Source organism: Gastrolobium bilobum, unplaced genomic scaffold (assembly GCF_033153095.1).
Source record: "Gastrolobium bilobum isolate Gb01-03AN ecotype WA unplaced genomic scaffold, APGP_CSIRO_Gbil_v1 utg18327, whole genome shotgun sequence".
Lineage (NCBI taxonomy): Eukaryota > Viridiplantae > Streptophyta > Magnoliopsida > Fabales > Fabaceae > Gastrolobium > Gastrolobium bilobum.
In genome coordinates this window covers 76,058-101,939 of record NW_026896684.1, presented here as the reverse complement: position 1 = coordinate 101,939, position 25,882 = coordinate 76,058, and the positions used below count along the sequence as shown (strand labels likewise).

At 34.9% G+C, this 25,882-nt stretch overlaps 4 protein-coding genes across 5 annotated transcripts; 1 reads left to right on the top strand and 3 right to left on the bottom strand.

Annotated features, from left to right (window-relative positions):
• The first annotated feature begins 2,465 nt into the window (after positions 1 to 2,465).
• On the top strand, positions 2,466 to 3,295 carry LOC133301432 (cell wall / vacuolar inhibitor of fructosidase 1-like). Its single transcript, XM_061501058.1, has one exon. The coding sequence runs from the start codon at positions 2,591 to 2,593 to the stop codon at positions 3,149 to 3,151; it is 561 nt and encodes a 186-aa protein (XP_061357042.1). The 5' UTR covers positions 2,466 to 2,590; the 3' UTR covers positions 3,152 to 3,295.
• Positions 3,296 to 5,836: 2,541 nt separating this feature from the next.
• On the bottom strand, positions 5,837 to 11,907 carry LOC133301414 (uncharacterized). The gene is made up of 2 exons (XM_061501036.1): positions 11,129 to 11,907; positions 5,837 to 5,982 (listed from the first exon to the last, which is right to left on the bottom strand). The coding sequence occupies exons 1-2, from the start codon at positions 11,664 to 11,666 to the stop codon at positions 5,837 to 5,839; spliced, it is 684 nt and encodes a 227-aa protein (XP_061357020.1). The 5' UTR covers positions 11,667 to 11,907.
• Positions 11,908 to 14,520: 2,613 nt separating this feature from the next.
• On the bottom strand, positions 14,521 to 20,975 carry LOC133301423 (galactokinase-like). Its single transcript, XM_061501048.1, has 13 exons — positions 20,765 to 20,975; positions 20,328 to 20,506; positions 20,121 to 20,167; positions 19,635 to 19,729; positions 19,383 to 19,465; positions 18,686 to 18,754; positions 17,817 to 18,002; positions 16,872 to 17,006; positions 16,567 to 16,701; positions 15,926 to 15,996; positions 15,156 to 15,233; positions 14,807 to 14,948; positions 14,521 to 14,714 (listed from the first exon to the last, which is right to left on the bottom strand). The coding sequence occupies exons 1-13, from the start codon at positions 20,925 to 20,927 to the stop codon at positions 14,604 to 14,606; spliced, it is 1,494 nt and encodes a 497-aa protein (XP_061357032.1). The 5' UTR covers positions 20,928 to 20,975; the 3' UTR covers positions 14,521 to 14,603.
• A 1,313-nt stretch (positions 20,976 to 22,288) lies between these two features.
• Positions 22,289 to 25,635, bottom strand: LOC133301426 (GPN-loop GTPase QQT2). Of its 2 annotated transcripts, none has more exons than XM_061501051.1 (6): positions 25,453 to 25,635; positions 25,033 to 25,162; positions 24,654 to 24,880; positions 24,023 to 24,313; positions 22,870 to 23,075; positions 22,289 to 22,732 (listed from the first exon to the last, which is right to left on the bottom strand). In XM_061501051.1, exons 1-6 carry the CDS (start codon positions 25,534 to 25,536, stop codon positions 22,459 to 22,461), a joined length of 1,212 nt encoding a protein of 403 aa, XP_061357035.1. In that variant the 5' UTR covers positions 25,537 to 25,635; the 3' UTR covers positions 22,289 to 22,458. The 2 variants fall into 2 exon arrangements, with proteins under 2 accessions (XP_061357035.1, XP_061357036.1); XM_061501052.1 differs by having other exon boundaries at positions 25,459 to 25,635.
• Between the last annotated feature and the right edge of the window lie 247 nt (positions 25,636 to 25,882).

The following is a 25,882-nucleotide window of genomic DNA, read 5'->3' as shown; positions in this document are numbered from 1 at the left end:
AAAATACAGTAATTTTGATTATAATGACACAATTCACCAAAAAAGAAGAAGATCAACACAAATCCCAAATAAAAAATAGTATTTATTATATTTCCTAATAAAATAAATAAAAAAATTAAACATTTTTATTTTAAAATATTAAATACTTATACTTTTTATTTAATATTTCTTTTATTTTTCATTTTTAACGTATATTTAAGAATATATATAAGTTAAAAAGATTCTTAAAGGAAAGTAAACAAATACCAGTGCAACTCAGTTGGTAACTTGGCGCTGAGTTAGTGGGGTTGGATATGTGTTCGATTCCCACTGAATGCATTCTTGGAGAGGGGGCTGAACCTTTAGCCATCACTGTTCCCCCGCACTCCGGATTAGTCCCATAGCCGGCTCAAAGAGTCGAAGCTCGTGGGGATACCGGAGGGAGCCAACTCGTCTCAAAGAAATAATTAGGCTTGGGTAACTCCAAAAAAAAAAAAAAAATAAACAAATTAACATATTAAAAGCTTAAAAAATATTTCTTAACATATTAGTCTTTTAAAAAAAAGGCAAAACTGACGAATAATTTCCCGTAATATGACAAAGTTTATGAAGTCGTCTATGAAAGCAATGCATGAACTTTTATTAATCAACGGCAATGATTGTGTAATTTTCCATCCTTATATTTTTTTTTTCTCCTCCCTAATTATCATTAACTCACCCATGTATGGTTATGATTGTCCCACATGACATGGTCATGTTAATTTGCACATGAGAGATCCACTCTCAAATATTTGAGGGTTTTATTAATCTCCTTCCACGTAAGATAGTTATCTTATGTGCTAGAGAGAAAATGGATGGTTCCCACCATTACAAGAAAAAAGAAAAAGAAGAAAAAAGTGGGATGCGAAAATCGAGGTGAGAGAAAATGAGATAAGTTACGTATGTAAAAGGAGAGTAATATTTCCCAATATTTGAACTCTGAAAACAACATTCGCAAGTGTTATTGACTTCTATCTTCCTTCTCATTCTAAACAGACATTGCAAACTTGAAGCCATTAACTCTTATCTTCTGCACACTTGTAGCTACAATTTCAATGCCAGCAATTCACTGCAGAATCATGCAGATAAATGATTCCAATCTAATTGAGCAAACTTGCAAGCAGACACACTAATAATGGTCAACAATCAACATAGCCAAAGCAAACAATGCCTTGTACAAAATCTATCAATTGCTTCGAGGGAACCCTGGACCTGGTCATTCATGTGCTGACAGATACAAAGCAATTGTAAATGCTGATGTCCCAGAAGCCATTGCAGCTCTTCAGAAAGGGGAACCCAAGTTTGCAGAACAAGGTGAAAATGATGCTGCCATTTAAGCCACCTCTTGTGTGAACAGCTTCTCTGGGAAATCACCACTCACCAATGATAACAATGCTATGCTCCAGTTACTCAAACAGATGATGTAGTTTAATATTTATATTATATTATGATTATGTGTCTTTTGTTTAGTAAAATTATTGGAAAATTGTTGGCAGCGCATAGGTTGATATGTCTGTGTCTTGTTATTATTATTATTTTTTTAAATTTTCTTTTTTGTATTTTTCTCACCAATTCGTCTTAATCTTGTTTATTAATTGTGGGGTAGAAAATTCTAGAGATGTTTGGTTAAATTTCTAAGTTGGGGACCATTTGGTAGCAGCTGTTGGCGAGGGGCTACCCTTGGTTACCACCTCAAGAAGCTTTTCCTTTTTGTCTTCTTGTGATCCCAACCACAAGAAATGAAACCCGAGAGATCAAACTGGTTGGCTCTGAAGAGCAGAGAGAATGTAAAGTTATAACTAAAGTATATTTTATGATTATAAAATAACAAAGTTTTTATTAAATAATTTAGAAATAATGGAGAAAAAGTTCAAGCAGGTTGGAACTTGAAAGCAATTCAAAATTGTTCAATGGTAAAGTATATAACTATCGATGCTATGCTTGTTATTAATGACAAGAGGAAAGTTGATAACTCTGAATCTTTAGATAGAAACTATGCCAATTATGCTAGTTAGTTGGTGTGCATTTGGTGCTGGAGATTTTGTCTTTAATGAATGAATCTCAGTTTTTAAAAAAAAACAAGAGGGTTTATCTGTCCCTTTCCCCATCTTTCTTTAATTCCCAATGAAGGGTTTAAATGAACCCAACTTGTTCTGGAAAGATCTCTAATTTGGCATCTTACTGGGAAGTGGGAAAAGAACAGAACAGAACAGAAGGTGTGGCGCTGCTGGCAACAGAAGCTAGCTGAAACAAGACATCCGTGATAAAAGGGGGAATTAACCTTAAAACAATGTGTTGACACAATTGCCTTGGCACCACTGAAAGCCCATGGTTACATAAAGCAAACAACATACATGTGACAATTATTATATATGAAAAGACTAGAAATGCACACCAAAAAGGATTAAAATACAGCCAAGTAAACAAGTTCAACAATATTCCCTTTTTTTCATTTGGCAGCAAACAAATCTTCAATTTTTAACTCACCCAACGACCAAACTAACACCTTAAATAGCAGCCAAGAAAGAACCTTGCTCATTCCCCAACCCTTCATTTCTAGTCACGCAACAAAATGAGGAGGAGCTCAACCTTTGTGTCCTCTTTCCCACTCCATATTCTTCTTCTATCTTGTTTTCTTCTCACACTTAACCAATCCTCTGCCATGTGGAAAGATAGGGATGCTGATTTGGTAGACCAGATATGCAAAAAGACACCCTTTTATGACCTTTGCAGCTCAATCCTACATTCAAATCCTCTAAGCCCCAATACTGATCCAAAGGGTATGGCCCTTATAATGGTCAATGACATTCTGACAAATGCTACTGACACATTGAGTTACATTGAACAGCTGATAAAGCAGACCTCAGACCCACAATTGGAGCAAGAATTGGCTTTCTGTGCAGAATCATACATCCCTGTTGTGAAATACATTCTCCCACAAGCAGCTGATGCTATAAGCCAAGGTCGATTTGGGTTTGCAAGTTACTGCATATCTGATGCTGAGAAGGAAGTGGATGCTTGTAACAAGAAATTCTCAGACTCATCTCAGTCTCCCATAAGTGATAGAAATAGCATTATGCAGAAGCTTGTGGATGTGGCTGCAGCCATAGTCAAATTATTGTTACATGGCTGATTATTTACTTACCTTTCTTCTCTCTCTCTCTCTCTCTTTTCCCCTTAGTAGTGTCTTATTCTTATAAAATAAATAAATGCTTTTAGATGGTTTGAGTTTGTACAAATAATGATTCTATGTACTTTGTAGCAGCTGTTTATAAACCATACCTTTCTGGTTCACCTTTAAATCATAATTGATTGTTGGATTCCAATATAATCTGTTTTACACAGACTCGCAATAAGGTTAGATAAACCAAAATTTCAAAATTTCAAGAGTGGTTAGTAGCTCCAATTCAGTTAAATCAGACAACCTACGGCACCTAGGACTGGGGACATGTTTGTCTCGGATTTGACCATAGACTATAGTGTTGGTTTTCTTCAGTGCTGGCCTTATGCTGCAGTTGTTACCCTACCATAGGGTACGATAGTCTCATAATTATATTAGCAGGGTGTGATTTGAGGAAGAAGAAAATTAGGTTAGGACCTGCAAAAATTGAAATTGAGTTTCAGTCTTCCAAGAAGTGTCATTTTGCTACGAAATGGAAACTGTAATGATGATGTCCATTTCCTATCTGATTAAGATTGTTTTGTCAACTTCATTTAATTGTATTTGTCGAATTATAGATAGAGCGAAGCAGTGTCACATGTGAAATCACATGTCTAGCTATTCCTCAACACGCACAATAGTCAATAGAGTCCCAAGTCTGAACTGTAATGATGATGGCATCCCAGCTGAAACTAGCACGAGCCACATATTTTATAAAAATATAATATAAAATTATTAATGTGACTTTTTTTTATAATAATTTTAAATTTTAAATTAAATGATTTTTTTTATATAATATTAAAGTCTATATGATCAATGATCAAGTGATTATAAGTTTATCCATCTTTACTTAATAATTTAAGCTTTTGAATTAAATTAATTAATTTACACCTTAAGGGGTGTTTGGTACGAGTATTTGATATGAAATGATGGAAAAGTGGGGTGGAGAATATTTATTTATCATATTTGGTATGAGTATTGTGAATAAAATGGCAGGAATTTTTTTTACCCAATATTTATTTTTTAAACTACACAAAGGAAAATTTTTGTCCCACTTAATCTTTGGTATTTTTTTTTTCCTTGATCTTGGATTCTCAAAAGGTACATTTGATTCACTTTTTTCCAAAAAAAGCAACATTTGATGATGGCATATTCAAAAAATTAAGGGTATTTTGATAATTTCATTCACATTCCCATCAATATTTTACCATCAACCAAACATACCATCAGTAAAATTAACCCAACTTTTCCTGTAAAATTTTGACCAACCAAACACTTTTTTGTAACTTACCCTGATAAAAAAATTCCTACCAAATTCCTAACAATCTTTTTTTCTTGGTTAAAAAAAATATCTCTAGTACCAAATGCCCCGTAAATGACAATTCAGGCTATGTTTTGATTGATTTAAAGTATGGAAACGGACATTGCTTGAATGTTTTTGAAAGGAATGGAATATGGAGAAGGATCTGTATTAGTCCATTCCATCTTATATTCTTATTTTTTATTTTTTATACGGAATGAAAATTATTTCTATATTACCAAAAAATATTCAAACAATAATATAATAATTTTATTTCATTCCATCTTCTTCTTTTTTTAATTTCACCTATCATTACATATTTATACATGACTATTGTCACATGCTTTGTTTCTTCTTTTCTGATTTAGAAAATTTTCTTTCATTTAAAGGAAGGAAAAGTCCCTTTCTTCTGGAATGTGTTGGAATATTGTAAAATATAAAAATTACAATCCAGTATGATTGGAGAAACTAACCTTTAGGGAGTGCAAGTTCACGAAAATAGGGAGAACCTTGAGAAAAAGAAAGAAAAGAAAGTGAACTACGTTCGTTTTAGATAATTCTAACTAAAAAGAGTAAGTTCATGTAAATTACCCCCATATTGCTGATTGAGTTTGGTTAACTTAGGTTAATTACTTAGCTGAGTCATCTACTAACTTGTAAATGTTACACGAGTTAATTTGATGATTAGTTAGTTCTAGTGTTCTACTAGTATATAAGTCACTTTATTGCTATTATATTATCGCTTTCTCAATTAAATCAATCTTAGTTTCCTCTTACATTCTGACTCTTGTCATATTTTTCAAGAAATGTCAAATTGAATTTTAACCCGTGTTTCTTGACGGTTTTAGAATAGAGAATATAATATAATGAAGGGAAATAATAAGAAAGAAAAGATACATGATAAAATCATCAGAAAGGCTTTCAAAATTTCCTTCACAATTGGGAAATGATATCAAGACATCGATACATAATGCAAAACCTCCTCCAACTCTAAATTTCAACTTGTGCAAGCAACACTGCTGTGATGATTTAACTGGCCCCATCATTGGTTATACTATACATAAGAGGGGATAAATTACCCAACACAATCAGTCTCATAATAAAGAAATACATTGAAAGATAAGAAAGGAAGGGCACCAAACCACCTCTCTCATCCAAATATAGACTGACATTTTTATTGTGATTAAATCTGCACTAACCTGCATCTCTTATCAATTTTACAAGCAAATATGAACCAGTGACCTATTGAACAAATCTGCAATGTACCATCAAGTAACAACAACGATATTAGAAGACTGCCACACCTGCACTGTATTGAATGAGGAAGAAAAGAAATGAACAGTATGCATTTTAACTTACTAGTGAGACTCTAAAACAAGTGTATTTAGGTCAATTGAAGATGGGTTGAGGTGGTGTTGAGCTGCAACCAAACCACCTTCTGCTCCTCCTGCAGATACAGGAGATCCATGAAAACTTGCCACTGGACTTTTTCCAGATGACATGCCTGCAAAGAGAACATCTTAAAATGAAGACCACTGGGATTGCATTGTTCTCATGAGTTTGATTCCCTTCTTGCATACTAGGTAACTTCATATAAAAAAAAAATGGGGCATTTCGAAACTAGCTTCAAATTGCCTGGCTGAAGCTAGTTTCAAATTGGGGAATACTAGGTAATTTGTCAAACTGCCAATAGAACCATTAGAACTGGAAAATAGTAGCTACCGCTAAACTAATGAATAGAAATTCACCATGGTGGTTTTAATGGGAGAATACTCAAACAAATATTAACATCAGTTATCTATAGTTTATAAATTCTGATGTGGAGAATTCTATTCATCACATAAGCTTTACCAAAATGATGATTTTTCATGGAGTCACCATACATAGTACTGAATCAATAATAATGAAATTTGAAATGGCCTAGCTTAGAAAATAGAACCAATAGCCATTGGTGGCAATGATAATGCAGAATCCAAAGGTAACAAAACATGGTACAATACTGTAAAGAATCTTGGGATACACCATCCCAAAAGCTAGCTCAAAGGGTGAGAGTGCCCAAGGCCTTATAAACTCCACATTAGTTGCTCATACAACCAATGTGAGACTATATATCTCAACACGCCCCCTCACACAAGAGCCCATTGGGCTTGAAGAGTGGATGATGCAACAGGTGCTAAGAAATTCCACAAGAGAAAGTGAGGGGCGGCGAGACTTTGATACCATGTAAAGAACCAACTTGAAAAAGAGTATTCTAATATATTATAGAATTGTAAATCTTATGTACAAAAGGGTTCTCTATTTATAGAGAATACAAAACCTAGAATACTTGACCTAATAGGTTAAGCCCAATACAACAAATAACAAATAAATAAATAATAATAATATTTACAACACTCCCCCTTAAGCTGAGGAATAGATATTTAATATTCCCAGCTTGCTAGTAAGTTCTTGAAATCTGTCTGAAGGAAGCCCCTTTGTCAATAGATCAGCTAATTGATGCCCAGTGGGAATGTATGGAGTGGTAATCAACCCGCTATCAAGTTTCTCTTTGATGAAATGACAGTCGACCTTAATATGTTTAGTCCGATCATGTTGAACTGGATTATGAGCTATACAAATAGCGGACTTATTATCACATAACAGCTTCATAGGTCCCTCGCATTTTATTTTGAGATCATCAAGTACAATTTTCAGCCACAGTAACTCACAAATGCCTTGAGCTATAGCTCGAAATTCAGCTTCTGCACTTGATCTGGCAACCACATCTTGTTTCTTACTTCTCCATGTCACCAAGTTACCGTAAAGAAACATGCAATAACCAGTGGTAGAACGAAGGTCAGTCACGGATCCAGCATAATCAGCATCTGTGTAGACTTCTAAAGATAGATTGTCATCACGTCGGAATAACAATCCTTTACCGGGAGTACCTTTAAGATACTGAAGAATTCTCTCTACTGCCTGCATGTGTTTTTCCTTTGGATCGTGCATAAACTGACTGACACCACTAACAGCATAAGCTACGTCTGGTCTAGTATGGGCCAGATATATCAATTCCCAACTAGCCGTTGATATTGTCCTTTATCAACTGGAGGACTCTCTTCTTCATAGCCCATCTTGTGATTCTGCTCAATAGGATTATTAGAGAGTTTACACCCGAGCTTTCCTGCTTCTTTGAGAAGATCAAGAACATATTTCCTCTGGCTGATAAAAATTCCTTTGCTTGAATGAGCTACTTCCATCCCTAGGAAATATCTCAGTTTCCCAAGGTCTTTGACTTCAAACTCAGAGGCAAGCCGTGTTTGCAGAATCTGTCTCTCCACAAAATCATCAACTGTGATAATAATATCATCAACATATACAAGGAGCACAGTAAGCTTCCCATTTTGGGAGTGCTTGAAGAAAATAGTATGATCTCCTTAACCCTGTCTATATCCTAAGGTCATCATAACCTTAGTAAACCTTCCAAACCAAGCACGAGGTGACTGCTTCAATTCATACAAGACTTTTTTTAATCTACAAACTTTATTTTTCCCCTTTACAAAATCAAAACCAGGCGGGATTTCCATGTAGACTTCTTCTAACTCACCATTGAGGAAAACATTTTTCACATCAAATTGATTTATATCCCAATTGTAATGGGCAGCAAGGGATAACAAGATTCTCACCATATTCATCTTTGCAACTGGAGCAAAGGTTTCTTCATAATCAATGCCATAGGTTTGAGTGTAACCTTTGGCGACTAATCGAACCTTGTATCTCTCAAGAGTGCCATCAGAATTATATTTCAGGGCATAAACCCATCTGTATCTTACTGCTTTCTTTCCGTTGGGTCTATCAATAACCTCCCATGTTTTATTTTTCTCCACCGCATTCATCTCCTCTTGCATGGCTTGAGCCCAATTCACATCTTTCAAAGCTTCATGTACTGATTTTGGGATTGAAGTAGAATCTAATGCTGAAACAAAGCTTTTGTGCTGCACAGAAAGATTAGTAGAGGAAACAAAATGGGAGATAGGGTATTGAGTACAAGAGGGACAGGAGGAACAAGATTTCTTGGAACAAGTTCTTTTTCCTTTTCTTAGGGCAATAGGTAAGTCATCAGAAGTAGAAGCAATGGGTAAGTCATTAGAGATATCAGAAGAAATAGACAAATCATGAGAGGCAATAATATTAGAATTAGAAATAGGAGATTCAGAAGAAACAGGAGACTCAGAAGAAACAGGAGATTCAGGACTTACCAGTGGTTCAGACGATTGAGGTTGCTGGTGAGACAGTATGAGTTGTTTCCTCCTCTGATATACCAATTCAGGTGTCAAAATTTTCCGTATCTCAGGTGTATTTGAAGGTTCTGACACACCAGGAGCAGACACACTAGGAAGAGAGAAGACTGATCCAGACTCAAAGAAGGAAGGGGACGAGTCTTCTGAAGAACTGTTCTCCCCCTGACGATGAAGACCGAGGAAATAAGATTTAGATTCTTGAAAGGTGACATGCATAGAAACAAAAAAATTTCGACTTGGTGGATGATAACACTTGTACCTTTTTTTATAAGGGGTATAACCAAGGAAGACACACTTAAGAGTCCTAGGATCCAACTTACTCCGATGTTGTTTATGAACATGGACAAAGGCAACACATCCAAACACTCTTGGTGGAAGGCTCTGCAATATGGAAACAGAAGGAAAGAAGGAAGTCATGGAATGAATAGGACTGATATTGTTAAGGACCCGTGAAGGTAAACGGTTGATCAAAAAAGTTGCAGCTAACACTGCTTCTCCCCAATAAGAACTTGGAACAGATGTCTGGAAAAGTAGTGCTCTAGCAACTTCAAGGAGGTGACGATTTTTCCTTTCAGCAACCCCGTTTTGTTGAGGGGTATCAACACATGTGAGCTCATGAATCATACCTCTGTCTGAAATGAATTGTGACAGGCGTTGGTTGACGTACTCAGTACCATTATCAGATCTTAGTCTTTTAATACCCTTACCAAACTGAGTCTCAACCATGTGATGAAACCGAATAAATATCTCTGGTACTTCAGACTTGTCTTTCATCAAGTATATCCATGTTACCCGAGTACAATCGTCAATAAAAGAAACAAACCACATTGCACCTGAAACACTGTGCACTTTAGAAGGGCCCCAAACATCAGAATGGATAAGAGAAAAAGGATCCCTGCTTTTAATAATGCTAGAAGGAAATGACACTCGGTGGTGTTTTGCAAATTCACAAACATCACAATGAAAGGTCTCAACCGACTTATTGAGAAACAGAGAAGGGAACATAGACTTCAAAAGACTAAATGGTGGATGTCCCAGACGCTTGTGAAGGAGCCAAATCATAGACTCTGCAGTAGAAGGATGATGTGTCATTAATAACTGATTTTTGCTAGCATGGTCTGGAAGGAGATGATACAACCCATCTTGTTCATTAGCAACTCCAATTGTCTTATTCGGGGTAAGATCCTGAATAACACAACGAGAAGGAAAAAATGTGATAGAACAATTCAAATCAGTTGTAAGTTTTTGAGTGGAGATAAGATTAGTAGAAAGCTGAGGAACATAAAGAACATTTTTAAGAAACAAGGAAGGTTGAATTTGAATGTTACCAGAACCAATAACTGATTTATGGGATCCATCAGCTACGGATATAGTATGACTACCAACAGTAGGATGATAAGAACAAAACAACTCAATATGACAAGCCGTATGATCAGTTGCACCAGAATCCAAAATCCATGAGGTTTTAAAATCACTGCAAGAAGCAAGAAGAGATATAGAACGTGTGCTCTTACCAGATAAGATCAAAGAACTGTCATTCTCGGCCATTCTTCAATAAAAAAGTTAACAACCAGCGATAAAATCAACCAAACAGATTATCAAATGAAGTCCGATCAGTGAAACAATCACAGATCCAGAAGAGAACAAGGAGACGAGAAGAATGGCGGTGGTCCAAGGCCAAAATAAGGTGTCACGCGCCTCCACGCGCCGGTGGAGGTGGCTGCGCGTGGGCTTCACGCGCTGGAGCTTGGGCGGCGGGTGAGAGCGTGTGGGCTGTCCTCTTCGGCTGGAATTTTTGCACGGTGGTCGTCCGGCGAGTGCGCACCTGTCTGTGGGTGGTCGCGATTGAAAAATCACCGGAAGGTGGTCCAGACGCGATGACAGATCTGTTTGGAGGTGTTTGGGCTGTGTAATCGGTGTTCGAGGGTGTAATCAAAGAAAAATAACAGTGAACAGTAGTCCTCTTGGTCCAAAAGGTCTTCGGAAAATTTTTTCCGGTGGCGGCTGATGGCAGCAAGAGGCAAAGGGATCAGATTTTTTTTTTACTCTAAAGGCAAATAAGCGCGGAATGAGAACCCTCAGATCGAGAGTTCTGATACCATGTAAAGAACCTTGTGATACACCACCTCAAAAGCTAGCTCAAAGGGTGAGAGTGCCCAAAGCCCTATAAACTCCACATTAGTTGCTCATACAACCAATGTGGGACTATATATCTCAACAAATACCCAACTCAACAATTAGCAAAAGTGTTATCATTATATCAGTTGTTAATTGTTAGCTCAAAGCTAAACCCCTATCATGTTATAGTCACAAGATTATAAAAAAAAATGCCGTATGCATGACAAAAATTACATTTATTCAAAATATTACCTTGGAGTATTATCACAATGCAGAAGATCACCGTGAAAACCATGGCTAACATGCTGCTGCTGGAAGACGATGACGATTTAGCAGCTTTCATCTTCTTCAAGGCTTTCATGCGCTCTATCCTTGCACGCTTCAACATGGCAAGTTCAGAGATCTCCCTGATTAACTTTTGGTCAGCTGCATCCAATGATGAAGCTCGAGCTCTTGGAGGTCTTGGAGGTTTGGGAGCCTTTTTATTACTGGACTTTTTACGTTTCTCCTTTACTGGGGTATTCTCTGCACATTTTGCTGAGTCTTGCCCCGTCAACAACCTGTTTGTCACTTTCACCACATCCATGGAAACTCCACTTAAATTTGATTCCTTATCGTATGCAATATGCCTATCTTCATCTTTTATAGAATCTCCAACAAGCCCACAAGAAATCTTAACAAATAGTGTCTTTCCTGGAGTAGAGACATTCTTTGAACCATCTTCAGCTACTGCCAACCCACTTTCAATATCAACTTCAGCATCCTCATCCCTTAAACTTCTATGATCCATCCTGAAGCCACAAAACTAATCCGACTTCTCCCTGATTGTTACCCTACCCTACAAAACTAGGAGAGCTAAAAAATGTCCAGTAAACTGCCACCAGGAACTAAAATCCTTGAACTCAATCAATAACACAAAATCAACTTCTCAACAGATATTATACACCGAGGGCCAAATTGACCATATATCCTCAAAGAGACAGTTTGAAATGCAACTCAATCACAACCAAGATACATTCTAGAATTGCACATCAGACAGTCTCAGAGACTAATATAGCAATGATCAACTGGAAAAGCCATTTTTTCCCTTCATAAGCTCTATTACCACGACAAAAGCTGTGATGCTAACCACTCCTCTAAAAACAACAGGAAAAAAAAAAAAGACCCTGCATCATAACAAGAGACAGAATTCAATCTATTGCACACAACTAAAATCCTTACTATGATTTTCTTCTAATTGTGGGGTATCAAAAGCAAGAAGAAAGTAAAGTGCCCCCATAAAAGGCACAGAACAAATATATTAAGAAAAATGCAGCAAAACGAAACCACTAGGTACTAGGAAATACCCAACATCATACAAGGTTACATTGTAGCCACATATAATGAAGATGAACAATGAAATTCAGATAACTGGGAATTCATGAAAATTGGAGAAAGACATAAACTTTGAAACTAGCTTCAGCCAGCCATTATAATAATAGAAACAAACATTGAGGAAAAAGAAGAAAACTGGAAAAGTGAATACCTTTGAGGGAAAGGGAAGGAACCCAAGATCCAATGAGGGACAAAGTGCGTAAGGGACGGACACGATGGAGTTCACAACATTACAGGGAAACTACCTCACTGCAATTTTAAGTGTTCAATTAATCTCTCTCTCTCTCTCTTCACTGCCAATGCCAAATCCATGTGATGTCTTCACAAAAAACGGCATATTTATAGTATACAGCGAAAATACGAGGAAGGAAGGAGCAGAGGAGAGCCACGCCGACAGTTGGCAACTCTTCCAAGTTACAAGTTTGTATCTTCATTGGATGATGTTATTTACAATTTTTTTTTTTTACTCGATAACACTTTATTCACAATTGTACTCGATTCAAGTTACGGATATTCTTCACCGACACCCTTTTTTGTTTTTTTTTTTAACTCAAAACTTAGGGACAAAAAATATAACACTCACAATATCAGGTTTAATATAATAAACCTTCTGTGTTTTATTGTTTATCTAATTTTAGAATAAGAAGAATTTGCATTTGAAAAACGTGTTTTAACCCCACGAATCTTTGAAAGTTGAAACAACCGGCTATACCCTTTATTTTGATGCTGCTATGCTATCTCTATTATGAGAGGTAGGTAGGACCAGTCCACCAGAGAGAGAGAGAGAGAGAGAGAGAGAGAGATGCTGGTATCTCAGAAAGACGATTCCTCATAATAATACTGCCTTAGTGACCACTGTTTAATGCTGAGAGCAATTAAGGGTCTGAGTCAGGATTACAATTACAAGGGTGGCAAAAATCATGTTATTAGCATATGCAAAGATTGAGTATAGCGTTTTTATATTTAATGATCATTTGAACAGATCGTAATAAGGCCTTTTTGCGTAACCACGTGCAGTTTGTACCCACATCTAATAACTAAGGTACAAAAGCACGTGGGCTCTGATATTACTAGATTTGCCAGGCCCCCAAACATTACCAAGTCCTGTCTGTCTGTCTGGGAGGGCGAACAGAGGCACCACATTAACTTGTTTCTAACACTATGGGCCCTGTTTAATTTCTTAAAAAATAGTATTACAATATTTATTTTAGGTTTATTTTTAAAAATAATTATAAGATAGAACAAATAAAAAGATAAAATACTTGACAAAAACTGAAAATTTGTTACATAATAGCACTCTTTCTCTATTTTTTTTCTCTCTCCTCATATTCAGTGTGACCAGTGCTAAAATCAGACACAAAATAGATAGAACAAAAAAAATAATGATGTGACTTAGATGCTTATATTGTGTTGTTTTTCTTAATGTGTATAAAACAATTGTGGATGATCCTCATCCAATTTCAAGGTCCTAAACCATCATTTTGACATTTTTTTTTTACCAATTTCCCAAGTCTTTTTGCCTCGATCCTTTGCTATATTGTGCTACACTACACACATATAATTGGACTCATTGTGCGATTTTGTGTGTGTCTCAACACAATCTCCATTCAATTTCAACATATCAAACCACCATTTTGTGTCTTTAGTTCTTTAAATTGTAGTGTTGATTAAAAAGTTGACATTGAAAAAATTAATGTTAAAAGAATTGTTTTTATTTAGATGGTAAAAAGTACAATAAATTTTAAATAGAGAAGGCACAACACAAAACTTACGAGAAGGCACCTTTCGAAGGAAACAGCCAAACACCTCTGTAGTACTCCGAAAGATTTCTTTTGAGAGTTCAGAGCCATTAAATTTATTCTTGAATTTATAAAGGGTTTAATTTTGATTAGTATAAAAAATTTACTCTTTCTTGGTATTATTATCCCATGTTTAAAATTAAATTATTTTAAATCAAACAACCAAAAATATTATCCAGATTTCATATATCTAATTTTAATTATTATTATTATTTTTACTAAATTCTGATTCTAATTATTTGTTTTTGTAAAACTTGATGTATATTATCTAATCATATATTACAACACTAAAAATATGATTAATATCTGTTCATAGAAAATACTAAAGATAGTGCAGTAATCTTTTTACATGAATGAAAATTAAATCCAAATTTAATAGCTCTAAACATAAAAAACTATAAAAAGGCAACTTAACCATAAATTAAGGGTACTATTCTTAAACCATTAGAAATTGCATTTGGCAGAGTATAGAGATCTTAAAAAAAACTTAAAAAAGAAAAAGAAAAAGAAGAACGTTCCATCCATTAAAAGGGGATGCTGGTCAAGGAAATATACTAAAACTTGAAGATGGCAGCACCACTTGATGGCTTGGAAGCAAATACATACAGGCCAAGATCGTTCTTCTTAATAATGCCCTTATCTATCCTAGACTGGTAAAAGCATTCCTGCAAATGGTATATAATCCATCATTAACAACTTGTTAATTCAAAATTTCCAATGATTAATTAGGGTTGCCAAGTATTATATGATAGCAGACCTTCAAATTAAGGATAAACTGTGGGACTATACTCTCTTTCACCAGAGCAACAGCACAACCACCCCATCCAGCTCCGGTAAGCCTTGCCCCAAGAGCTCCATTGTCACGACAAATATTTACAAGTTCTTCCAACTCCGGACAGCTGATTCCATGAATAATAAAAAAGAAAATATCAACTTTATGGGCTGAAAAAGAAAAATATATTTTACAATTCATTCTATTATTTTAAGGTTGGAAAATATGACAAACCGTGCCTTAAAAACAGAATCCTTCTAAAAAGCGTCAAACAATAAACAATGCATACATTTATTCCAATGTCAGAAAGCATTCTGAAAGGAAGAGTATTCACCTGCATTCATATAAAACGCTGCAGCTATAATGACTCTCATTCATAAGGTCACCAAGCTTCTTTAGCATCTCCTCGTCACTGAAAAAATTTAGAAATTAAAATTCAAGAAACATCCCACTTACAAAAGAATCGCATAATACACAAACTAATGAGATTAGTCCTTAAGACATAATTTTTATGAAAATAAAGAGAAAATATCAACTACTTTTCACCCCCATCATGTACTAAGAATCACATTAGAAGAAATTAAGAGTAGTGCTCATCCAATTAACATGCAAGACCAACTGAATACTTCAAAGTGAAAATGCGCATATTAGTAGTAATGACAGCAAGCTAGGCATGTATAGTAGCAGGACATGAAATAGTAACATTTCAATGGAATGGTTTTGCCGGGATGTTTTGGTGTCAAATTTAAATGACAAGCTCATAAGCCAAGCATATAAATCAAGTTATCAAGAAACACGGTAGACATGTTGATGTCTTAATTTGAAAACAAATGAGATAGTTGCAAGCACCTATTAAAATATAAATGTTCAATCAGACTGTTTCAAATTTCAACCAACTGTAACCGAAATTTTCTTGGGTTAAAATTACTTTTCAGTGATTGGTTTTTATCCTCTTACATATGAACTATCAAATACTTAATCGATTCTTCTACAAGCTATGAAATCCTAGCTCTTAAGATATACAGAAATGTCTCAGTAGAATTACATTAAAAAATAAAGAACACACATGATAAAACATCTATATTATAGATCCAAAAGACTCACCTTAGATTTGATGAAACAATATCCTTGAAAGCATGTACTCTCTTGGCTTCTGAATACACATGAGCAGCTCTCTAGAAATAAATGCATCAAAATTAAATAACAGCACATAAAAGGGACAACACATTAGCCATCACAGCCAATGGAAATGGTTGTTCGCAATCCACAAGAAATTTTTAGATATTTCCCGATTGGAGTATGTCATACATGAAACCTTACGGAAAATACAAAATGCAATACAGAGATAGAAACACAACCCGATCAGCAGTTGTTAAATATTAAAGAAATCCAGAAACAAAAAGCATAACTAATATCATTTAAAACTGTATGTTGCTGAGAAAATTGTTAACAAAAAAGTTTATATCCAGATCGTAACATGGTTATGCAAATGGGATGAAAATAACTCCACTACTGGAGCTAGAATGCAATCCAGATAAATAAATATGATTCTCAGTACATGATCAGGTTAAAATGCGCATATGCAGTCGTTTTCAGTTATTGCAGAAGAACAGAATGAAAAAGAATAACTACAACCTTTTAAAACTGTAAAATTTTAAACCAATCTGACAAAAAAATATATATTCAGATCTTAATATGGTTATACAATCAGGAGTAACTTCGTTAATGGGGCTTAAAAAAAGAACCTGATGTAACTTGTACTGCTTTGCAACTTTTATGACTTCTAAATAAGCTTCATTATTGCTCAAACACGAGGTCAACTTTTCCCCAATAACTTCTTCAATTTCTTCAGCTGTATACGGTTCTACCTTCAAATATTCCTGTAGACAGTTTTTTAAATAGGAAAAAGTTAATAAATGTATAAAAAACATATTAAAAGTTGTATAAATCCATATGAATTGAAATAAAATGCTCATGATATAAAATCAAAAAAGAAATAGCATCCGTCACAAGGGTAATTTTAGGATGGCATCACACCGTGTAAAACTACCTTTACAGCAAGTACAGGATCTGATGAGTTATGAATACCAGCATATGATACACATAACCCTTCAACATCAGACAGTGTCTTCACTTTTGATATTGCCTCTCCTTGTTCCATTCCTAGCTTTATAGCTAGCAAAATCTGGAAAATTTCAAAATAGCACATTGTGATTCTGTAAGTATAATTGACAACACAAAAGTGCAAGTTACTGGTCCGCCTAAGCAACTAGCTTTTGATGTATGCACACATACACATGTAAACAATGATTAACTCCAACATTAAAGGATCAGAAATGAACATGTGTTGTTTTTCTCTAGTTCAATAATAAAAATCGGTAAAGTGATGTTTTAGATTCCAGTATATGAAACAAATCAAATGAGTTAAATCTAATTGACCAATCAAAGTCACTAGGAGTGGACTAGTGGGTGGTATTGGTAGTGTTGAGATATATAAAACCATTAATGTAACCTTACCCAATAGCTTAAGCTTTTGGGTTGAATTGGTTCTTTACATGGTATCAAAGCCTCGTGTCCCGGGTTCGATCCTCGCTGCCCCCCACTTTATTTCAAGTGGAATTTCTTTGTTCGCACAGGTAGGTGGGCCTGTGCATTGTCCACCCTTCAAGCCCAGTGGGCTCTCGTGTGAGGGGGTGTGTTGAGATATATAAAACCATTAATGTAACCTCACCCAATAGCTTAAGCTTTTGGGTTGAATTGGTTCTTTACAGGTAGTTTGCAGGAAGTTATAATAGGTTCACATCTCTGTGCTGTCATTGTGGCAAAAACAAAAAAGAAAAAAAGACTCTGTCAATCTATTTATGCATCCCCATCCAATAAATGTGTACTTTGACAGGTTATATAAATTAGGGTGATAAAGATTGTTTGCTCCAGAACTAGTAATTAATTAGGTTGGGTACAAGAAGTAACATTAATTAGGTTGTGATGTACTTACAGAAGCCAAACGGCATTCAACAACCCTATTATTATAATTTGTGGCAGCGGTAACAGCCTTCTGAGACTCTGCCAAAGAATGGGCTATTACAAAAGTCCCCCCAGCAGGAAGTTGCACATCTGTTGCACGAATTGGGTTGAAATCTATCAGCTCTGCAAACCCAGTCTTGCCCATGACAGAGATTGCCTGTCAAGTAAAACAAGAAAAAAGAGAAAAGGGATAAAAAAATACGTAAGTCCAGGTAAAATATCAGAATGCCCCAAGATAAGCAACACAATTGGTATCAATGCATTGGCTAAAATCCTATAACCATGTAATAAAATTATTCACAAAAAATCTATAATGAGAGCAGTTGGAAGCAGAGTAAGGCTCTATCGGTTTAATGCAAAAGATTTCTACATTGAACTGACTATCGTTTTTAAATTGAGGCCACAAGCATAGTGAATTACAAGTAATCAGCCTTAAAAATTAAGGAAATTAACTAAACAATCTGTATCACTTCCAACCTAGAAAACAACTCATTTTGAATATCCAGAACTGTAGACAATATAGCTTGTGTTTCAAAATTCATACTTCATAGAATTGTAAAGTGAAACCAAATAGAAAATAGTGAAATTACTTAACATAGTTTCATTCAGAATGATGGATCACAACAACAATATATACACAACCGAGACACTATAATTTGAGTGTTATTTAAAAACATTAGTCAATCAATGCCAATTAGCAAGAAGCTACAATGCAGTATGTATGAGGACCATTCCGTATAAAGGTGATTTGGAGGGAAAGACCATACTTTTATAGGTAAAAGGGACACATACACATTAAAATTATAATAGAACATATCTATAATAAAAGATATGCACAACCTGATCCATCCCACCAGCTTGTGTCCCGACATGTCGTTCACATTCACAAGTGACTTGTGCAATTTCTTTCTGTCAACAATATATGATAATATATATTAGAAACAGAATAAAAAAGTAAATAAATTAAATAAATTTCAAAACAAAGACATGCTTTCAATAAAAGCAATGGAGTGACTTGTCCATCGAGAAAGTATAATCATAATGTATTTCAGACTTCTACAAACAAAAGTTAAGGTTAAATTATTATATAAAGCTGTAGAACTTTAGCTTGTTCAACTAACAAGAATTAAAAAAATTCAAAAACAAATAAATAATGGAGGAATAAAGATTTACAAAACATTAATTCCAACAGTCACAAATAGTTTGAAATAGGGACTAAATCTGATATTCCAAGGGTGGGCACATAAGATTTCAATTATCCTATCATGTCAGTGGTGACACTGATATCAGATTTTGATATGCTGTTTAATTACGCCACATCTAAAATAAATAAATAAATTTTCTTTTATTACCTAACAACACACAAAATTCCAGTAATATTTTCTCTTCAGTGTTGTGTATAATTGCTATAATTTTTTTTAAATCTTACAAGCTCCATACACAAATAATTTATCCATGCAACAGTTCAGCATGAGTTGAAATAAATTTGTCACTCAAAACACAAACTAGTGCATATGTTCCAGCCCACAAAGCACACCTTTGGGAAGTTCACATCAAAAGCAGCCATAATAGCAATTGTGGAAGAACAAACAAACGCAGCAGAGCTTGATAGTCCAGAACCTGTAAAAAAATAATCAAATATTGTCCATTTAATTTAACCCCATCAACAAACAAAAGACATGGCTCAGTCATCAATAATAGAGTACCAAAGATAATGATTAAGGTTCACTTAGAGGTAAATTTGGATATCCTTAGTGGCACCATTCTAATTAAAAACAAAGAAGCACACCTGTCGGCACCGTTCCATCAATAAGAACATCAAGTCCAACTGGTTGACCTACATCCACTTTTTTCAATTTTGCATAGTCATAGAAACCTTTGTACCTACAGAAATCATATTTTCAATTAATACTGAAATAAACAACACTACAGTTTTTTCTTGTTCACTCAATATATATATATATATCACTAACATCTATCCCTGAGCTTCTTCACCATATATAGCAGTCAGCAGATCATTTCGCATTTCACTCTACAAATACTAAATACATAATTTAAAAACTTGCCAGAACTTCTTATAATTTAATTTGAAAAGTAACCTGTATGCACATTATATGCGACTAATGGCTCGAATGAATACAATCTGTATCATTTTGGCAGTACTAGGCAAGGTTTATTAAAGAGAAAAAATGAAATACATCACCCTAAAATTGCAATTATACATTAAAACAACCAAACAAGAGGAAATGGAAAAAGAAATATGAAATAAACTCACCCACAGATAAAATAATGGCCCCATTTGTGATTCTTCAAGTCGAGTTCCTGCATGAAAAACAAAGTCAGAGTATATATTAACAAAACAGAACAATGTCACTCATCGACAAAATGAATCATAAAGAATAGCAAACATGCATTCTCAGAAGTCAGAACGGTTTTTATTATTAAAACACACACACACTCACATAAGCATTTGAGGATCTACCTGGTTGGGATCAGCAGGATAAGTGCAAATGGAATATTTTGCATCATTCACGTTAGCAATCCTAAGAACCTTTTCGCCTTCATTTTTTCTAATGGCGACGATCGTATCTTGCCGAATAGCCATAGGCAACACCGAATACCCCTCATAGTCAATGTGCTCCCCGATCAAGTTCACTCTCCCTGCACAAACAACACCAAAAGTAAATAATTTTTTTTATTTTATTTTATAAAAACACCGCAAATCCATCGCATGATTTTTCATCTCTGTAATAAAAATAAATAATATAACCAATGCATACACATGTTGATAAGAAAACGTTTAATTCAGAGGAGGAGCAGAAAAAGAAAAAAGAAGACCAAATATTTATTTTCATTGCCATTTTCCCTCAGTTTCTTTCATTCGAAACAGAAATTTAGAGAGAGAGAGAGAGAGAGAACCAGGTGAACGAGCGAAGACTTGAGGAGGTTGACCGAAGATTTCGACGAATTTGGACTTCAAATTATCAAAACGTAGCTGAGCTTCTTCGAGCGGAGAACCTCCGCCATAGACAGGTTCCAGGTTGTCGTAAATCGGGATCGGAAGCTCCTCGTGCTTAGCCATTCCTCTTACGCAATTCAATTCTCTCTCTCTCTCTCTCTCAAAAATGATAAGCTCTCTTTTGGAAGTGCAACCAAAATAGATTTTTTTTTTTATATAACCTTTAATTTTTTAAAACTTGTAATTATTTTCCTAAAATATGACGTGATAGCGCCAGAAAAAACTTTATCCAGATTTTGAACGATGATGACGTGGAAACACGCAGGAACAACTATGCTCGTGGCAGTCACTTGCCTTGCATGATTGAGTTCCATTTTAACTTTTCTTTTGTTTATTTGCCTAATTTATTCATATTTCCGTTCTCAACTCTAACCATCATTTACAGCGAAAAACAGAAATAATTGGATAACATGGTTATCGGATCAGCTTAATTATCGCAATGAAAAACACCATTTGATGAAATCTTACTAATCTAATATATGACCATTACCATTTTACCATATATACGTGTCAGTGTGTGTGTTATCCCCAATCTTATACAGTAAATCAATCAATTTGATCTCTAGAATTTCAAATAAAAATTCCATTTTCTTTTTTGTTGCATTAATACTACTGTAAACACTTAAGCAACAATTAAAAAATGAACGTCATACTCAATTCTTATTGTTATTCATGTTTAATATTGACGAGGAAGCATAAATACTCTAATTATATAGTTTCTAAGTTTGTGGGTTTCTTTTGGAAGTAAGGAAGGCACATGTTGACATCAGATCATTATTGGATTACATAGCGGATACATCCAATAGAAAGGGCTAATTAGTCTAGAAAATAATTATACATTACCACATCATATACCTTCCAGAGTTTTCAGGTGGGGCCATAAAGGGTTTAAGATTGTGTCAATAATTATTATTAGTGGAGTAAATAAGTTAACTTAAATAAATTAGGCCTATATAAAAAATATTGAATCTGACTTGACCGGTTTAAGTCTATTAAATATTCAACAATTAAAAGAATAACTAAAATAATATTACTTTATTATTCAAAATTATTAAAATAACAGTTTTATTTATTTTATTTAAAATAAATAATATGATATAAATCGACCGTAGACTTATAGGTCCCAATATGTATAAAAAAATCTATAACCTGTATTCTAAATAATTTTTTTTTAAAATTTAAGCTTGTTCTATTTTATTATTTATAATAAGTCAAATCTAATATATAAACTAAACAGTAGACTCCTATAGGTAAGTGAATAGGCCAAGTCTCATCTGGTCCAAATTTCACTATATCATCTTCTAAAACAAAATTTTCCTTTATATCACGTTATATTATCAAAAGAAAGTTTTGGTCAGGTCTGACGACTGTGGAAAAGCATCTCAGTATCCCTAATCATACGAGAAACAAATGCACTAGAGATTTCAGGCAAAGCAGATATACTACAAGTCCTTTATAATTATAATCAGTTCATAAACAAGTTGCGTCAAAATCAAGCACAGTTATCTGTGCAATAGTGTAAAAAGCATCATCGAAGTCAAGGTCATATACAAAGATCTGGCTCTGATGCAATCCAACTGTGAGATAAATCACATCAAAAGGCGAAACTATCAACCTCCTCATCTTCGTCCTCATCTATATCATCCTCCTCTTCAGTATATATCACCATATCATCCTCCTCATCATCAATTTCGTCATCCTCTTCAACCATCATGCTTTTACTCGTTTCTTTGTCCTTCAAACCAGTGCTCAAGACTACAGTTTCTCCCCCAGATTTTTCCATGTCCTTCCTCAATTTATCCATGTTCTCCCTCCTGCGGTCTTCCTCCAAACGCAGCTTCTCTTCACGTCTTTTATCAAGATCAGCCCTAAGCATAGGGTAATACAATAAAGTTAATTGGTTAGCCATTCCTAACATACCGCTATAGTTAAAAGCCCAATCAATATTAATATAATTGTGAAGCTAAAAAATAAAGAATCTTTCAAGCTCAGCCTCGGACAATACTTATAGTTTTCCATGTATTCCTCTGCACTGGCTTCGACAGCCATAAAGAAGGCTTCAATTCCTGTACCAGAAACTGCTGAAACTCCGACTGATCTTAAATTCTTGTAGAATTCATCCAACACAAGAGAAAGGCTCTGAGTTAAAGTTGACGTGTACGAGTGATCTGTACTTACTGCTGCTTGGAATGCCTCAAAATCCTCCATCCACTAAATACACAAATTTAACAAAAGGAATAAATCAAAATAAATTTCGTTCTAGCTATAAAAACAAGATAGAACATGCAAGTTCAAAAGACAGGGAAAAGAATGAATAAAGATGAAACCAACAATAAACTGGCAGGGAATTGGGCTGCAAATAGGGTAGTCCCGTTTTATTATTGCAAACAGAAACAGAGATTCAGCTCAAAGATGCAAAGGAAGGAGTCAATAAACCCTAGACTTCAAAATGGTTCAATATCTCTAGACAAGAAATTCTCCAACACGAAAGGGTAAGTGAATAATTTTCACAATTAATATTGCTTTCCATTTCACTTCAATTCATTAAATTTAAATTACTTATTTTCCTTAACTCCACTTTTCTCCAATTGAATGCAATGTCAAGCTCCACTAAGCATAGGGCCTTTTGATCAGTGTTTAGATGTTCAATGCGAGTTATTGTCTTGATATGCAATAGAAGGGAGAAAAAAAAAACATGCCGAAGTGATAAATCCTTAAAAAGAGAAAAATTATGTCCAATTCCAACTTTATAGGACAATGATGCGATCAACTTGAATACTATCCTTTCCGGCCTTAAGAAATCTTATACCATGAAGCCAGACCTCATTATAGATAGTTAGATACAGCCCAAATGTCATTATTTCTCATTGTTATATTTAAAACATAAGACCAACTTCTAAAAAGCCGACAATATTTTGTGGTTTAAACAACTTTAAAGCTAAAACTATCAAAATAGGTGAAATACAGTTTCAAGTAATATGATAATTTCTTGGGCAAATCGACTTTACAAGTTAATCTCAACCTGATGTCAGTGAGTTAGCAGATCAACACATCCTATCAATTTTTTTTTTTCGAACTTTCTTAAGTGACTAATCTCAACAACACATCATATGTAATTAAAACTTAACACAAGAAAATTCATCAGAAATAAACAATACCTCCAAGGCAAACTGATGTTGTGCTACATCAACCTTGTTGAATGCCAAGATGAGAGGTAACCTTGTCTTGTATAGGATACTGCAAGCATAGAGCATGTTGCTCATGAAAGTGGTAGGATTTTCTGAACGAGGTGTATCAACAACATAGGTGACTACAGTGGGAAACGTGGAGGCAAAAGCTTCTGTAATGATAGCACCAGAAGCAGACCAGGTGAATATCTCAATCTGACCAGGAGTATCCACAAGAACATAGTCAAGTTGATCTGCTCGCTTCTCAATAACAGAAATCACCTGAAATTTAGAAGCATAAACTTTACTGAAACTGCATTTAAAGTGCTGCAGATGGGGGAAAAATATCAGCTAACAATAAACATTAAGATCTCAAACATTGCAATAAAAGCTTAATTAGGAAAAGTAAAACCAAAACATAGGATCAAACAAGCTAAATGAAAGCTCCATGCTACCAATAAATAAAAATGAAACAGGGAGCATGTTACCATTATTAGTGATGTATAAATAAGATCACCCAATGAAAGCAAAATGTCCTTATGAGTAAAACTTAAATTTAAAAGGCAGTAACTTGTAAGTAAGATATGTCCCAATAGTTTAGAGACTAATAAGGAACCTTTACCTCATCAAACTTGGTAGCAAACAAGTTAAGGGAAGTTAAAATTCCGCCATTAGGGCCAAGGTTGAACTGCTTCATGACTTCTTTATACTTAACGGTGTCTCTTATATCGATGTTAGAAGCATAAGGAAGTGTCAAGACGGCCGGGTCGAGATTCATCACATAACCCCGAATGTTTGACATATGTGTATGGCAAACCAACCTATGGAGGAGTGTTGTTTTCCCACTCCCTAAACACAAATGAGATTTATTCTCAGTCTTCATTCACAAAGCACAATTTAAATATATAAAAAAAAACTAACATCCTAATTCCATTACTTTCCTATACAATCATAAAGCAACTAAGCAAGAACCACTGAGCACATCAAGTAAATGCAATCACCTGCCATTCCTACAACTATGATAATGACCGGTTTTCTTTTGAAGCTAGGTGATCCACTCCCAGACGAAGATCCTTCAATATTCAGTTTGTTCACAGCGTCTGTGAGCTCCTCCTCTTGTTTATCTTTTGCCTACAAAACCAAACCAAAAAATGAACAGAAGATTCCGGCGATTCAAAATTTCAGATTAAATTCATCCAATTAAAAAAATAAACTTTGTTAGGGTTAACCATTTTTAGAATAACAATTTAACTATCCCGTGAGCCTAATACGGCATAGTCGCGTGAAGTCAACAATACAAAGCTAACTGCGAACTTCCTCATTAAACAGTTGACTCGGTTTTCATTTTTTAGAATCTTTCATTTTCTAAAGCGAACATAAAAAGGTAGAAAGAGAGAAGCGTGTTTGAGAAGGGAGGGTACTTGAGCGCTGGAAGAGTCACCGGAATCCATTTGCATGGGCGCGTCGTCGAGCTTCGGATTTTTCGAACCGTTGTCGGCGTCCATTTCCGGTTGAAGCAGAACTCAACGATGTTGCGACGGCTATGTGGAAAGTACTGTGAACTTTGTTCCGGTGATGAGTACTCGAGAGAGAGACACGAGTGGGGTTTTTTGCCTTTTACTTGCGCTGCGCAGTGAAGGGTTTATATATGCAGCGCTCCACTGCACAGAACGGCACTGCGTTTTGGCTGTTTTTCTTTTGGGTACTATTAACCAGTCCTAACCACTTGCTTAAAAAATCTTTTAAAATTAATTAAAATTAAAAATAATAAATACTGTTAGGTTTTTAAGATGTTAAAAGTTAAGAGTTTAATTTTAATAAACAATCAATTTATACATTTTTTCATAATTA